The 17,780-nt window shown below is 46.1% G+C and overlaps 1 protein-coding gene across 1 annotated transcript in view; it reads left to right on the forward strand.

The window, feature by feature from the left end:
- Nucleotides 1-17,780, forward strand: part of LOC134294864 (tetratricopeptide repeat protein 28-like) — a 108,107-nt gene that overhangs the window by 51,696 nt on the left and 38,631 nt on the right. The window contains exons 9-12 of the mRNA XM_062966640.1: nucleotides 4,810-5,342; nucleotides 6,201-6,310; nucleotides 13,924-14,056; nucleotides 14,250-14,498. Coding sequence (XP_062822710.1) covers nucleotides 4,810-5,342; nucleotides 6,201-6,310; nucleotides 13,924-14,056; nucleotides 14,250-14,498 — 1,025 coding nt within the window. The remainder of the gene's footprint in view (nucleotides 1-4,809; nucleotides 5,343-6,200; nucleotides 6,311-13,923; nucleotides 14,057-14,249; nucleotides 14,499-17,780) is intronic.

The following is a 17,780-nucleotide window of genomic DNA, read 5'->3' on the forward strand; positions in this document are numbered from 1 at the left end:
AACACCTCCCAACAAAGGATTCCCATCATCAAAGTCTGGCCAATCCTGTTTTCTCAGGGCCACAGACAGTAGAAGCACATAAAATATCGCAGACAACACCACTCTGAAAACAAGGTAATTCCAGACAGGAAACAATCAGGGCCAGCTAACACCTCCCAACAAAGGATTCCCATCATCAAAGTCTGGCCAATCCTCTGTTTTCTCAGGGCCACAGACAGTAGAAGCACATAAAATATCGCAAACAACACCACTCTGAAAACAAGGGAGTTCCAGACAGGAAACAATCAGGGCCAGCTAACACCTCCCAACAAAAAATTCACTCAGGGAGGAAACAGCCAGGCTTTAAATCTGCAAGGCCATTACATCCTAATCATTTTTCCTAATTGCAGCATTCATACTTGCCTCCAACAAACAAAAAAAACAAAACAATCAGAAATATTGAAAGACTTCGCCACAGCAACGCGTGGCCGGGCACAGCTAGTATTATAATATATTAGTAGTTATAATATTACATTATTATCAGTAGTAGTAGTATATTATAATACTATAGTATATTATTAGTAGTATAATATAATAATTTATTAGTAGTGGTACTATATTATATTATATCGTTATAATATATTATTATTAGTAGTAGTAGTATATTATATAATACTATAGTATATTATTATTAGTAGTATATATTATTAGTAGTAGTATATTATATTATGTTATAATATGATATAATAGTAATAGTAATATGTTATATTATTATCAGTAGTAGTAGTATATTATAATAATACTATAGTATATTATTAGTAGTAGTAGCATATCATAATATATTATTATTATTAGTAGTACTATATTATATAATCTTATAAAATATGATCAGTAGTAGTATATTATATTATTACAATACTATAGTATATTATTAGTAGTATAATATAATAATATAGTAGTAGTATTATATTATAACGTTATAATATGTTATTATCAGTAGTAGTATATTATATTATAATACTATTATCAGTAGCATATTGTATTATAATATTATCAGTAGTAATAGTATATTATAATGTTGTAATATATTATGATCTGTAGTTGTTGTATATAATATTATACTATTGTATTATTATCAGTAGCATATTGTATTATAATATAATGTCAGGAGTAGTACTATATTATATTATAATGTTATAATATATTGTTGTCAGTAGTAGTAGTATATAATATTGTACTATTGTATTATTATCAGTAGCATATTATATTATAATATTACATTATCAGTAGTAGTATATTATAATATTATATTATCAGTAGTAGTAGTATATTATAATATTATATTATCAGTAGTAGTAGTATATTATATTATAATATCATACTATAGTATATTATGATTGGTAGTATAATAAATTATCAGTAGTAGTATATTATATTATATTATAATACTATAGTATTATTATTAGTATAATATCATAATATATTATTATTAGTAGTGCTATATTATATTCTAATGTTATAATAAATTATCAGTAGTAGTTGTATATAATATTATACTATTGTATTATTGTCAGTAGCATATTGTATTATAATATAATATTGTCAGGAGTAGTACTATATTATATTATAATGTTATGTTATAATATATTGTTGTCAGTAGTAGTAGTTTATAATATTATACTATTGTATTATTATCAGTAGCATATTGTATTATAATAAAGTGTGGTGGTATGGGAAATAAAGTACTGAGGAATTGGTGGTAGTTAAGGTAAAGGGTCCCCTGGGCTGAGTGGGTTGCTAGGAGACCAAGTGAGCAGAGCTTAGCCCTCTAAACTGGCAGCAATTGGATAAAAACAATTATTCCTCTCCCTCTAATTAGGACTTCATTTTTCTTTTCTTTTTGTTGTATCAACCTAGAGGCATGGATGAGGGGTTGTGCTGTCAATTTTCGAGGTTGTGGGGTGTTTACTTTTGTTGTTTTGTCCGCTGCCGTGATGCCATCACTCTTTTATATATATAGATATTACCAGCAGTAGTTTGTTATCTTGAGGTTGGGGGGCCTGTACTTTTGTTGTTTTGTGAATTGCCGTGATGCCATCACTCTTTTATATATATATAGATAGATGTTATGTTATAATATATTGTTGTCAGTAGTAGTAGTTTATAATATTATACTATTGTATTATTATCAGTAGTATATTGTATTATAATATTATATTACCAGCAGTAGTTTGTTATCTTGAGGTTGGGGGGCCTGGACTTTTGTTGTTTTGTGAATTGCCGTGATGCCATCACTCTTTTATATATATAGATAGATGTTATGTTATAATATATTGTTGTCAGTAGTAGTAGTTTATAATATTATACTATTGTATTATTATCAGTAGTATATTGTATTATAATATTACTAGCTGTGCCCGGCCACGCGTTGCTGTGGCAATGGTGGGATGGGAAATAAAGTATTGAGGCCGTGATGCCATCACTCTTTTATATATATAGATAGATGTTATGTTATAATATATTGTTGTCAGTAGTAGTAGTTTATAATATTATACTATTGTAGTATTATCAGTAGTATATTGTATTATAATATTACTAGCTGTGCCCGGCCACGCGTTGCTGTGGCAATGGTGGGATGGGAAATAAAGTATTGAGGCCGTGATGCCATCACTCTTTTATATATATAGATATTACCAGCAGTAGTTTGTTATCTTGAGGTTGGCGGGCCTGGACTTTCGTTGTTTTGTGAATTGCCGTGATGCCATCACTCTTTTATATATATAGATAGATGTTATGTTATAATATATTGTTGTCAGTAGTAGTAGTTTATAATATTATACTATTGTATTATTATCAGTAGTATATTGTATTATAATATTATATTACCAGCAGTAGTTTGTTATCTTGAGGTTGGGGGGCCTGTACTTTTGTTGTTTTGTGAATTGCCGTGATGCCATCACTCTTTTATATATATAGATAGATGTTATGTTATAATATATTGTTGTCAGTAGTAGTAGTTTATAATATTATACTATTGTATTATTATCAGTAGTATATTGTATTATATTGTTTTGTGCGCTGCCGTGATGCCATCACTCTTTTATATATATAGATGTTATAATATATTGTTGTCAGTAGTAGTAGTTTATAATATTATACTATTGTATTATTATCAGTAGTATATTGTATTATATTGTTTTGTCCGCTGCCGTGATGCCATCTCTCTTTTATATATATAGATGTTATAATATATTGTTGTCAGTAGTAGTAGTTTATAATATTATACTATCGTATTATTATCAGTAGTATATTGTATTATATTGTTTTGTCCGCTGCCGTGATGCCATCACTCTTTTATATATATAGATGTTATAATATATTGTTGTCAGTAGTAGTAGTTTATAATATTATACTATTGTATTATTATCAGTAGTATATTGTATTATATTGTTTTGTGCGCTGCCGTGATGCCATCACTCTTTTATATATATAGATAGATGTTATGTTATAATATATTGTTGTCAGTAGTAGTAGTTTATAATATTATACTATCGTATTATTATCAGTAGTATATTGTATTATATTGTTTTGTGCGCTGCCGTGATGCCATCACTCTTTTATATATATAGATGTTATAATATATTGTTGTCAGTAGTAGTAGTTTATAATATTATACTATCGTATTATTATCAGTAGTATATTGTATTATATTGTTTTGTCCGCTGCCGTGATGCCATCACTCTTTTATATATATAGATGTTATAATATATTGTTGTCAGTAGTAGTAGTTTATAATATTATACTATTGTATTATTATCAGTAGTATATTGTATTATATTGTTTTGTGCGCTGCCGTGATGCCATCACTCTTTTATATATATAGATAGATGTTATGTTATAATATATTGTTGTCAGTAGTAGTAGTTTATAATATTATACTATCGTATTATTATCAGTAGTATATTGTATTATATTGTTTTGTGCGCTGCCGTGATGCCATCACTCTTTTATATATATAGATGTTATAATATATTGTTGTCAGTAGTAGTAGTTTATAATATTATACTATCGTATTATTATCAGTAGTATATTGTATTATATTGTTTTGTCCGCTGCCGTGATGCCATCACTCTTTTATATATATAGATGTTATAATATATTGTTGTCAGTAGTAGTAGTTTATAATATTATACTATCGTATTATTATCAGTAGTATATTGTATTATATTGTTTTGTCCGCTGCCGTGATGCCATCACTCTTTTATATATATAGATGTTATAATATATTGTTGTCAGTAGTAGTAGTTTATAATATTATACTATTGTATTATTATCAGTAGTATATTGTATTATATTGTTTTGTGCGCTGCCGTGATGCCATCACTCTTTTATATATATAGATGTTATAATATATTGTTGTCAGTAGTAGTAGTTTATAATATTATACTATTGTATTATTATCAGTAGTATATTGTATTATATTGTTTTGTGCGCTGCCGTGATGCCATCACTCTTTTATATATATAGATGTTATAATATATTGTTGTCAGTAGTAGTAGTTTATAATATTATACTATTGTATTATTATCAGTAGTATATTGTATTATATTGTTTTGTGCGCTGCCGCGATGCCATCACTCTTTTATATATATAGATGTTATAATATATTGTTGTCAGTAGTAGTAGTTTATAATATTATACTATTGTATTATTATCAGTAGTATATTGTATTATATTGTTTTGTGCGCTGCCGCGATGCCATAACTCTTTTATATATATAGATGTTACCAGTAGTAGTTTGTTATCTTACCATCCTTTTTGCCTTGCCAGGTCCCTGGGGAGCCTGTCTCAGTCGCTGGTGTGCCTGGAGAAGCGGCTGGTGTGCGCCTTCGAGGGGGGCTCCGGCGGGGGTCCGGGGTCCCGGGCGGAGGCCTTTGGGGACCTGGGCCGGGCGCACGGGCTGCTGGGCAACCTGGAGGCGGCCTCCTCGTGCCTGGAGCGGGCGGCGGGGCTGTGGCGGGAGCGGGGGGACCGGGCGGCGGCGGGGGAGGCCTCGCGGGCGCTGGGGGCGCTGGCCCGGCGGCGGGGGGACGCGCGGGGGGCGCTGGCGCTGTGCGGGGCGGGTCTGGCGGCGGCGGAGGAGGCGGGGGACGCGGGGGCGGCGGGGCGGGCGTACGCGGAGCTGGGCCTGGCCCACGAGGCCCTGGGGGACCTGCCCCGCGCCCTCCAGGCCCACGAGCAGAGGCTCAGCCTGGCCGCCCAGACCGGGGACCTCCCCGCCAAGGCCGACGCCTACGCCGCCCTCGGACGCGCCCACCACGCCCTCCGCAACCACGCCCAGGCCGTCATGTACCTCCAGGAAGGTGAGGTGACCACTGACCCCTTCCAATTGTGTGGACTGACCAGTTGGAGGGTCAAAGGATGATCGCTGACCGCTCCCAAGGGGGTGGGATTGTCGGTGGAGTGGGTCCATGTGTCCACCAAGGGGTGGAGTGACCGCTGAAATCAGGATTGATTTCCCAATGCCTTCCTATGGGGATTGTCCTTAATGCTTCCCTATGGGTATCCCTCCCTATGGATTCCTATGGGGACTCCCTCCAATGCATTCCTATGGGGCTCTTTCCCAATGCATTCCTATGGGGATGGTCCTTAATGCATTCCTATGGGGATTTCTCATAATACATTCCTATGGAGACCCTTTCCCAATGCATTCCTATGGGGATTTCTCCCAATGTATTCCTATGGTAATGCATTCCTATGGGGCTCTTTCCCAATGCATTCCTATGGGGATTGTCCTTAATGCATTCCTATGGGGATTTCTCCCAATGTATTCCTATGGTAATTCCTATGGTAATGTATTCCTATGGAGCTCTTTCCCAATGCATTCCTATGGGGATTTCTTCCAATGCATTCCTATGGGGATTTCTCATAATACATTCCTATGGAGACCCTTTCCCAATTGTCAGTGGAGTGACCGCTGACAGCTCCCAAGGGAGCGGGATTATCAGTGAAGTGGGTCAATGTGTCCACCGAGGGGTGGAGTGACCACTGACAAGCTCCCAAGGGGGTGAGACTGTTGCTGAAGTGGGTCTTTGTGTCCACCGAGGGGTGGAGTGACCGCTGACAAGGGGTGTAGCAGACACTGACTGCTCCTGAGGGGGTCGGGGGGGGGGGGTGGAGTGTCCGCCGCTGTCCCTCATTCTTTCTCCTTGCTGTGCTAGGCCTTCGCCTGGCGGAGCAGCTGTGCCTGCGGGAGGACGAGGCCCGGATCCGGCACGGCCTGGGCCTCTCCCTCTGGGCCAGCGGGAACCTCGAGGAGGCCCAGCACCAGGTAGGCCCACCAGGGAGCAGGGAGGGGGCGGGGCCTGGAGGGAGGGGCGGGGCATAGGGAAGGGGGCGGGGCATAGAAAAGGGGGTGGGGCCTAGAAGAAGTGGGTGGGTCCTAGGGAAGGGGGTGGTGCCTAGAGGAAGTGGGCAGGGCCTAGAAGGGGTGGGGCCTAGGGCAAGTGGGCAGGGCCTAGAAGTGGGTGGGAGTTAGGGGAAGTGGGCGGGGCCTATAAGTGGGTGGGACCTAGCGGAAGTGGGCGAGGCCTAGAAGGGGTGGGGCCTAGAAGAAGTGGGCGAGGCCTAGAAGGGGTGGGGCCTAGAAGAAGTGGGCGAGGCCTAGAAGGGGTGGGGCCTAGAAGAAGTGGGTGGGACCTAGCGGAAGTGGGCGGGGCCTAGAAGTGGACAGGGCCTAGAAGTGGGTGGGACCTAGCGGAAGTGGGCGGGGCCTAGAAGTGGGTGGGACCTAGCGGAAGTGGGCGGGGCCTAGAAGTGGACAGGGCCTAGAAGTGGGTGGGACCTAGCGGAAGTGGGCAGGGCCTAGAAGTGGACAGGGCCTAGCAGAAGTGGGCGGGGCCTAGAAGTGGGTGGGACCTAGCGGAAGTGGGCGGGGCCTAGAAGTGGACAGGGCCTAGGGCAAGTGGGCAGGGCCTAGAAGTGGACAGGGCCTAGCAGAAGTGGGCGGGGCCTAGAAGTGGGTGGGACCTAGCGGAAGTGGGCGGGGCCTAGAAGTGGACAGGGCCTAGGGCAAGTGGGCAGGGCCTAGAAGTGGACAGGGCCTAGCAGAAGTGGGCGGGGCCTAGAAGTGGGTGGGACCTAGCGGAAGTGGGCGGGGCCTAGAAGTGGACAGGGCCTAGGGCAAGTGGGCAGGGCCTAGAAGTGGACAGGGCCTAGCAGAAGTGGGCGGGGCCTAGAAGTGGGCGGGGCCTAGAAGTGGACAGGGCCTAGGGCAAGTGGGCGGGGCCTAGAAGTGGACAGGGCCTAGGGCAAGTGGGCGGGGCCTAGAAGTGGGCGGGGCCTAGCAGAAGTGGGCGGGGCCTAGAAGTGGGTGGGACCTAGCGGAAGTGGGCGGGGCCTAGAAGTGGACAGGGCCTAGAAGTGGGTGGGACCTAGCGGAAGTGGGCGGGGCCTAGAAGTGGACAGGGCCTAGCAGAAGTGGGCGGGGCCTAGAAGTGGGTGGGACCTAGCGGAAGTGGGCGGGGCCTAGAAGTGGACAGGGCCTAGGGCAAGTGGGCAGGGCCTAGAAGTGGACAGGGCCTAGCAGAAGTGGGCGGGGCCTAGAAGTGGGCAGGGCCTAGAAGTGGACAGGGCCTAGGGCAAGTGGGCGGGGCCTAGAAGTGGGCGGGGCCTAGAAGTGGACAGGGCCTAGCAGAAGTGGGCGGGGCCTAGAAGTGGGCGGGGCCTAGAAGTGGACAGGGCCTAGCAGAAGTGGGCGGGGCCTAGAAGTGGGCAGGGCCTAGAAGTGGACAGGGCCTAGGGCAAGTGGGCGGGGCCTAGAAGTGGACAGGGCCTAGCAGAAGTGGGCGGGGCCTAGAAGTGGGTGGGACCTAGCGGAAGTGGGCGGGGCCTAGAAGTGGACAGGGCCTAGGGCAAGTGGGCAGGGCCTAGAAGTGGACAGGGCCTAGCAGAAGTGGGCGGGGCCTAGAAGTGGGCGGGGCCTAGAAGTGGACAGGGCCTAGGGCAAGTGGGCGGGGCCTAGAAGTGGGCGGGGCCTAGAAGTGGACAGGGCCTAGCAGAAGTGGGCGGGGCCTAGAAGTGGGCGGGGCCTAGAAGTGGACAGGGCCTAGCAGAAGTGGGCGGGGCCTAGAAGTGGGTGGGACCTAGCGGAAGTGGGCGGGGCCTAGAAGTGGACAGGGCCTAGAAGTGGGTGGGACCTAGCGGAAGTGGGCAGGGCCTAGAAGTGGACAGGGCCTAGCAGAAGTGGGCGGGGCCTAGAAGTGGGTGGGACCTAGCGGAAGTGGGCAGGGCCTAGAAGTGGACAGGGCCTAGCAGAAGTGGACAGGGCCTAGAAGTGGGTGGGACCTAGCGGAAGTGGGCAGGGCCTAGAAGTGGACAGGGCCTAGCAGAAGTGGGCGGGGCCTAGAAGTGGGTGGGACCTAGCGGAAGTGGGCGGGGCCTAGAAGTGGACAGGGCCTAGAAGTGGGTGGGACCTAGCGGAAGTGGGCGGGGCCTAGAAGTGGACAGGGCCTAGCAGAAGTGGGCGGGGCCTAGAAGTGGGTGGGACCTAGCGGAAGTGGGCGGGGCCTAGAAGTGGACAGGGCCTAGGGCAAGTGGGCGGGGCCTAGAAGTGGACAGGGCCTAGCAGAAGTGGGCGGGGCCTAGAAGTGGGCGGGGCCTAGAAGTGGACAGGGCCTAGGGCAAGTGGGCGGGGCCTAGAAGTGGGCGGGGCCTAGAAGTGGGCGGGGCCTAGAAGTGGGCGGGGCCTAGAAGTGGGCGGGGCCTAGAAGTGGACAGGGCCTAGCAGAAGTGGGCGGGGCCTAGAAGTGGGTGGGACCTAGCGGAAGTGGACAGGGCCTAGAAGTGGGTGGGACCTAGCGGAAGTGGGCAGGGCCTAGAAGTGGACAGGGCCTAGCAGAAGTGGGCGGGGCCTAGAAGTGGGTGGGACCTAGCGGAAGTGGGCGGGGCCTAGAAGTGGGTGGGACCTAGCGGAAGTGGGCAGGGCCTAGAAGTGGACAGGGCCTAGAAGTGGGTGGGACCTAGCGGAAGTGGGCGGGGCCTAGAAGTGGACAGGGCCTAGAAGTGGGTGGGACCTAGCGGAAGTGGGCAGGGCCTAGAAGTGGACAGGGCCTAGCAGAAGTGGGCGGGGCCTAGAAGTGGGTGGGACCTAGCGGAAGTGGGCGGGGCCTAGAAGTGGGTGGGACCTAGCGGAAGTGGGCGGGGCCTAGAAGTGGACAGGGCCTAGAAGTGGGTGGGACCTAGCGGAAGTGGGCGGGGCCTAGAAGTGGACAGGGCCTAGCAGAAGTGGGCGGGGCCTAGAAGTGGGTGGGACCTAGCGGAAGTGGGCGGGGCCTAGAAGTGGACAGGGCCTAGGGCAAGTGGGCAGGGCCTAGAAGTGGACAGGGCCTAGCAGAAGTGGGCGGGGCCTAGAAGTGGGTGGGACCTAGCGGAAGTGGGCGGGGCCTAGAAGTGGACAGGGCCTAGGGCAAGTGGGCAGGGCCTAGAAGTGGACAGGGCCTAGCAGAAGTGGGCGGGGCCTAGAAGTGGGCGGGGCCTAGAAGTGGACAGGGCCTAGGGCAAGTGGGCGGGGCCTAGAAGTGGACAGGGCCTAGAAGTGGGTGGGACCTAGCGGAAGTGGGCAGGGCCTAGAAGTGGACAGGGCCTAGCAGAAGTGGGCGGGGCCTAGAAGTGGGCGGGGCCTAGCGGAAGTGGGCGGGGCCTAGAAGTGGACAGGGCCTAGAAGTGGGTGGGACCTAGCGGAAGTGGGCAGGGCCTAGAAGTGGACAGGGCCTAGCAGAAGTGGGCGGGGCCTAGAAGTGGGTGGGACCTAGCGGAAGTGGGCAGGGCCTAGAAGTGGACAGGGCCTAGCAGAAGTGGGCGGGGCCTAGAAGTGGGTGGGACCTAGCGGAAGTGGGCGGGGCCTAGAAGTGGACAGGGCCTAGAAGTGGGTGGGACCTAGCGGAAGTGGGCAGGGCCTAGAAGTGGACAGGGCCTAGCAGAAGTGGGCGGGGCCTAGAAGTGGACAGGGCCTAGCAGAAGTGGGCGGGGCCTAGAAGTGGGTGGGACCTAGCGGAAGTGGGCAGGGCCTAGAAGTGGACAGGGCCTAGCAGAAGTGGACAGGGCCTAGAAGTGGGTGGGACCTAGCGGAAGTGGGCAGGGCCTAGAAGTGGACAGGGCCTAGCAGAAGTGGGCGGGGCCTAGAAGTGGGTGGGACCTAGCGGAAGTGGGCAGGGCCTAGAAGTGGACAGGGCCTAGCAGAAGTGGGCGGGGCCTAGAAGTGGGTGGGACCTAGCGGAAGTGGGCGGGGCCTAGAAGTGGACAGGGCCTAGAAGTGGGTGGGACCTAGCGGAAGTGGGCAGGGCCTAGAAGTGGACAGGGCCTAGCAGAAGTGGGCGGGGCCTAGAAGTGGGTGGGACCTAGCGGAAGTGGGCAGGGCCTAGAAGTGGACAGGGCCTAGCAGAAGTGGACAGGGCCTAGAAGTGGGTGGGACCTAGCGGAAGTGGGCAGGGCCTAGAAGTGGACAGGGCCTAGCAGAAGTGGGCGGGGCCTAGAAGTGGGTGGGACCTAGCGGAAGTGGGCAGGGCCTAGAAGTGGACAGGGCCTAGCAGAAGTGGGCGGGGCCTAGAAGTGGGTGGGACCTAGCGGAAGTGGGCGGGGCCTAGAAGTGGACAGGGCCTAGCAGAAGTGGGCGGGGCCTAGAAGTGGGTGGGACCTAGCGGAAGTGGGCAGGGCCTAGAAGTGGACAGGGCCTAGAAGTGGGTGGGACCTAGCGGAAGTGGGCAGGGCCTAGAAGTGGACAGGGCCTAGCAGAAGTGGACAGGGCCTAGAAGTGGGTGGGACCTAGCGGAAGTGGGCAGGGCCTAGAAGTGGACAGGGCCTAGCAGAAGTGGGCGGGGCCTAGAAGTGGGTGGGACCTAGCGGAAGTGGGCGGGGCCTAGAAGTGGACAGGGCCTAGCAGAAGTGGGCGGGGCCTAGAAGTGGGTGGGACCTAGCGGAAGTGGGCAGGGCCTAGAAGTGGACAGGGCCTAGAAGTGGGTGGGACCTAGCGGAAGTGGGCAGGGCCTAGAAGTGGACAGGGCCTAGCAGAAGTGGACAGGGCCTAGAAGTGGGTGGGACCTAGCGGAAGTGGGCAGGGCCTAGAAGTGGACAGGGCCTAGCAGAAGTGGGCGGGGCCTAGAAGTGGGTGGGACCTAGCGGAAGTGGGCAGGGCCTAGAAGTGGACAGGGCCTAGCAGAAGTGGGCGGGGCCTAGAAGTGGGTGGGACCTAGCGGAAGTGGGCAGGGCCTAGAAGTGGACAGGGCCTAGCAGAAGTGGGCGGGGCCTAGAAGTGGGTGGGACCTAGCGGAAGTGGGCAGGGCCTAGAAGTGGACAGGGCCTAGCAGAAGTGGGCGGGGCCTAGAAGTGGGTGGGACCTAGCGGAAGTGGGCGGGGCCTAGAAGTGGACAGGGCCTAGCAGAAGTGGACAGGGCCTAGAAGTGGGTGGGACCTAGCGGAAGTGGGCAGGGCCTAGAAGTGGACAGGGCCTAGCAGAAGTGGGCGGGGCCTAGAAGTGGGTGGGACCTAGCGGAAGTGGGCAGGGCCTAGAAGTGGACAGGGCCTAGCAGAAGTGGGCGGGGCCTAGAAGTGGGTGGGACCTAGCGGAAGTGGGCAGGGCCTAGAAGTGGACAGGGCCTAGCAGAAGTGGACAGGGCCTAGAAGTGGGTGGGACCTAGCGGAAGTGGGCAGGGCCTAGAAGTGGACAGGGCCTAGCAGAAGTGGGCGGGGCCTAGAAGTGGGTGGGACCTAGCGGAAGTGGGCAGGGCCTAGAAGTGGACAGGGCCTAGCAGAAGTGGGCGGGGCCTAGAAGTGGGTGGGACCTAGCGGAAGTGGGCAGGGCCTAGAAGTGGACAGGGCCTAGCAGAAGTGGACAGGGCCTAGAAGTGGGTGGGACCTAGCGGAAGTGGGCAGGGCCTAGAAGTGGACAGGGCCTAGCAGAAGTGGGCGGGGCCTAGAAGTGGGTGGGACCTAGCGGAAGTGGGCAGGGCCTAGAAGTGGACAGGGCCTAGCAGAAGTGGGCGGGGCCTAGAAGTGGGTGGGACCTAGCGGAAGTGGGCGGGGCCTAGAAGTGGACAGGGCCTAGCAGAAGTGGGCGGGGCCTAGAAGTGGGTGGGACCTAGCGGAAGTGGGCAGGGCCTAGAAGTGGACAGGGCCTAGAAGTGGGTGGGACCTAGCGGAAGTGGGCAGGGCCTAGAAGTGGACAGGGCCTAGCAGAAGTGGACAGGGCCTAGAAGTGGGTGGGACCTAGCGGAAGTGGGCAGGGCCTAGAAGTGGACAGGGCCTAGCAGAAGTGGGCGGGGCCTAGAAGTGGGTGGGACCTAGCGGAAGTGGGCAGGGCCTAGAAGTGGACAGGGCCTAGCAGAAGTGGGCGGGGCCTAGAAGTGGGTGGGACCTAGCGGAAGTGGGCAGGGCCTAGAAGTGGACAGGGCCTAGCAGAAGTGGACAGGGCCTAGAAGTGGGTGGGACCTAGCGGAAGTGGGCAGGGCCTAGAAGTGGACAGGGCCTAGCAGAAGTGGGCGGGGCCTAGAAGTGGGTGGGACCTAGCGGAAGTGGGCGGGGCCTAGAAGTGGACAGGGCCTAGCAGAAGTGGACAGGGCCTAGAAGTGGGTGGGACCTAGCGGAAGTGGGCAGGGCCTAGAAGTGGACAGGGCCTAGCAGAAGTGGGCGGGGCCTAGAAGTGGGTGGGACCTAGCGGAAGTGGGCGGGGCCTAGAAGTGGACAGGGCCTAGCAGAAGTGGGCGGGGCCTAGAAGTGGGTGGGACCTAGCGGAAGTGGGCGGGGCCTAGAAGTGGACAGGGCCTAGCAGAAGTGGGCGGGGCCTAGAAGTGGGTGGGACCTAGCGGAAGTGGGCGGGGCCTAGAAGTGGACAGGGCCTAGAAGTGGGTGGGACCTAGCGGAAGTGGGCAGGGCCTAGAAGTGGACAGGGCCTAGCAGAAGTGGGCGGGGCCTAGAAGTGGGTGGGACCTAGCGGAAGTGGGCGGGGCCTAGAAGTGGGCGGGGCCTAGAAGTGGGTGGGACCTAGCGGAAGTGGGCGGGGCCTAGAAGTGGGCGGGGCCTAGAAGTGGGTGGGACCTAGCGGAAGTGGGCGGGGCCTAGAAGTGGGCGGGGCCTAGAAGTGGGTGGGACCTAGCAGAAGTGGGCGGGGCCTAGAAGTGGACAGGGCCTAGGGCAAGTGGGCAGGGCCTAGAAGTGGACAGGGCCTAGCAGAAGTGGGCGGGGCCTAGAAGTGGGTGGGACCTAGCGGAAGTGGGCAGGGCCTAGAAGTGGACAGGGCCTAGCAGAAGTGGGCGGGGCCTAGAAGTGGGTGGGACCTAGCGGAAGTGGGCAGGGCCTAGAAGTGGACAGGGCCTAGCAGAAGTGGGCGGGGCCTAGAAGTGGGCGGGGCCTAGAAGTGGACAGGGCCTAGGGCAAGTGGGTGGGGCCTAGAAGTGGGCGGGGCCTAGAAGTGGGTGGGACCTAGCGGAAGTGGGCGGGGCCTAGAAGTGGGCGGGGCCTAGAAGTGGGTGGGACCTAGCAGAAGTGGGCGGGGCCTAGAAGTGGACAGGGCCTAGGGCAAGTGGGCAGGGCCTAGAAGTGGACAGGGCCTAGCAGAAGTGGGCGGGGCCTAGAAGTGGGTGGGACCTAGCGGAAGTGGGCAGGGCCTAGAAGTGGACAGGGCCTAGCAGAAGTGGGCGGGGCCTAGAAGTGGGTGGGACCTAGCGGAAGTGGGCAGGGCCTAGAAGTGGACAGGGCCTAGCAGAAGTGGGCGGGGCCTAGAAGTGGGCGGGGCCTAGAAGTGGACAGGGCCTAGGGCAAGTGGGCGGGGCCTAGAAGTGGACAGGGCCTAGGGGGAAGTGGGTGTGGCCTAGAAGTGGGTGGGAGTTAGGGGAAGTGGGCGGGGCAAGTGGGCCGGGAGTGACGGGTGTCCCTCCCTCCTGTGATTGGCAGCTGTACGGGGCGTGCGGGCTCTTTGAGGGCATCCGGCGGGGCTCCTCCGGCCTGAGCAGCGACTTCCGGGACTCCCTCTTCGGCCTCCAGGCCTCCTCCTACCGCGCCCTCCAACGCGTCCTCGTCGCCCGAGGTGGGTCACTCCACCCCCCACCCCGACCCCACCCCTTGCGGCCACTCCACCCCTCCTTATTCCTCCTCCTGACCGCAGGGAGAGAGATGGAGGGACGGATGGAGAGAAGAGATAGATGCCCGTGAGTCCCCAAACGTTGTGGCCACTCCACCCTGTTCGTGGCCACTCCACCCCTCCCCTTGCTCTCCCGCAGGCCTGACGGCGGAGGCGCTGGGGGTGGCGGAGCGCGGCCGGACGCGGGCCTTTGCGGACCTCCTCCTGGAGCGCCAGGGGGCGGGGCCTCAGGAGGAAGGGGCGGGGCCAGCGGCGGAAGGGGCGGGGCCTCCGGAGGCCGCGGCCACGGAGGGCGTCCTGGAGGCGGTCAGCGGCCAGAGGGGGCTCGTCCTCTACTTCTCCCTGGCCGGAGGGACACTCTACTCCTGGCTCATCGCCCCCGGAGAAGGTCAGTCCATTATCAATATTATCATCAACAGATATAATTATATATTATATTGGTAAGGATATAAATATAATAATAATATAATATAAAAATATAATAATGTAATAATATAATATAAAAATATAATAATATTAATAATAATATCTATATATATAAAAGAGTGATGGCATCACGGCAGCGCACAAAACAACAATATTGATAACGATATAAATATAATTATAATATAATATAAAAATATAATAATGTAGTAATATAATATAAAAATATAATAATATAATTAATATTAATAATAATATTTATAATTGTATGTATCATATGTATCATCAATATATATAATTATATATTATATTGGTAACGATATAAATATAATAATAATATAATATAAAAATAAAATAATGTAATAATATAATATAAATATATAATAATATTAATATAATTAATATGTATAATATAATATATATATAATAATGTAACTATGTTTATCTATATAATTGTATGTATCATATGTATCATCAATATATATAGTTATATATCATATTGATAACGATATAAATATAATAATAATATAATATAAAAATATAATAATGTAATAATATAATATAAAAATATAATAATATTAATATAATTAATATGTATAATATAATATATATATAATAATGTAACAATATGTTTATCAATATATATAATTGTATGTATCATATGTATCATCAATATATATAATTATATATTATATTGATAACGATATAAATATAATAATAATATAATATAAAAATATAATAATGTAATAATATAATATAAAAATATAATAATATTAATATAATTAATATGTATAATATAATATATATATAATAATGTAACAATATGTTTATCAATATATATAATTGTATGTATCATATGTATCATCAATATATATAGTTATATGTCATATAGATAACGATATAAATATAATAATAATATAATATAAAAATAGAATAATATTAATATAATTAATATTAATAATAATATTTATAATATAATATATAATAATGTAACAATAATCAATATTATCAATATATTATTTTATATTATATAATATTAATATTAATATAATAATGATAATAATAAATATAATAATGATGATAATAATAATATAAAAATGATATACCATAATATATCGTATTATAATAATATAATATTAATTTTATATTAATAATAAGATATCATTGAATTATTACCAATATTATGAATTACTATATTACTATTTTATTAATAATATTATTTTATTACATTATATTATATTTATACTATTTAATTCATTGCTCATCACCCCCGGAGAAGATCGTTCCAATATCAACATTATTATCAATATATTATTACCAATATTATCAATATTATTATTATTATATGATAATACTATTTTATATTATATCAGTAGTAACCTATTAACAATATCATTATAATTATCAAAATTATCCATATACATTATTTTATTATTTTATTATATCATTATTAACAAATTATAATTATTATATGGTGTTACTATATTATTATATCATTATTAACATATTATATATTACTATATTATTATGTTTTATCATTAACATATTTTTGTCAATATTGTTATTTTCAATAGCAATATATTACGTTATTATATGATACTATATTATTCTATTACATCATTATTAACATTATTATCAATTTTATCAATATATTATTATAATACTATTCCTATATTATTATATCATTATTAACATATTATTGCCAATATTATTATAATTATCAATATATTGTTATCAATTTATCAATATATTATTATAATACTGTTCATATATTATTATATCAATATTAACATATTATTGCCAATATTATTATAATTATCAATATATTATTATAATACTATTCCTATTTTATTATATCATTATTAACATATTATTGCCAATATTATTATAATTATCAATATATTGTTATCAATTTTATCAATATATTATTATAATACTGTTCCTATATTATTATATCAATATTAACATATTATTGCCAATATTATTATAATTATCAATATATTATTATATATCATTGTTAACATATCAGTATTATTATTCTCAATATTATTATTATATGATACTATGTTATTATATCCTTACCATATTATTGTCAAGATTATTATGATATCATTATTATCAATATATTATAGTAATTGATATTACTCTATTATATATTTATTAACATATTATCAATTTTACAATTCATTATATTATTATTATTACTTGATGTAACTATATTATTACATTCTATCGTTATTACCATTTTATTCTCAATATATTATTACTATATTATTTTATCACTGAAGTAATATTGATATTGTTAATTTATTATTGATATTACTAGTAAAAGTAATTATTTTCAATACTATCATTATAATATTGCGTTGTTAATATATTATTGAGTTTCAGTCATTATTAGTATTGAGTCTTGCTCCCATTTTACTATTAGTCATTATTATTATTATTATTATTATCCTTTATTATTATTATTATTAACACTGGAACTAGGAATCCATATATGAATTATATGTACTTTTATTTGTTTGTTCCTCAAAAAACCCTATATATCTTTAGTGGATCGGGACCAGATTTGGTCCAGATATTGATTATAGTCTAAATTAAAATTATTGGGGTCACATAAATCCAAAATCCACTTGGTTTCAAATTAAGACCCTAAATACGAATTAATCTGTACGTATATTTGTTTGTTCCGCAATAACTCCTATATATCTTTAACGGATCAGGCCAAATTTGGTCCAGATATTGATTATAGTCTAAATTAAAATTATTGGGGCCATTCAAGCACAAACTCTGTATAAGTATGTACATATATTTGTTTGTTCCGTGAAAACTCCTCTATATCTTTGAGGGATCGGGACCAAATTTGGTCCGTATATGCATTATAGTCTAACTTAAAATTATTGGTGTCATTTAAGTTCAAAATCCACTTGGTTTCAAATTAAGACCCTAAATACGAATTAATCTGTACGTATATTTGTTTGTTCCAAAATAACCCCTATATATCTTTAACGGATCAGGACCAAATTTGGTCCAGATATTGATTATAGTCTAACTTAAAATTATTGGTGTCATTTAAGTTCAAAATCCACTTGGTTTCAAATTAAGACCCTAAATACAAATTAATCTGTACGTATATTTGTTTGTTCCGCAATAACCCCTATATATCTTTAACGGATCAGGACCAAATTTGGTCCAGATATTGATTATAGTCTAAATTAAAATTATTGGGGTCACATAAGTCCAA

Source organism: Anolis carolinensis, unplaced genomic scaffold (genome assembly GCF_035594765.1).
Source record: "Anolis carolinensis isolate JA03-04 unplaced genomic scaffold, rAnoCar3.1.pri scaffold_26, whole genome shotgun sequence".
Classification (NCBI taxonomy): domain Eukaryota; kingdom Metazoa; phylum Chordata; class Lepidosauria; order Squamata; family Dactyloidae; genus Anolis; species Anolis carolinensis.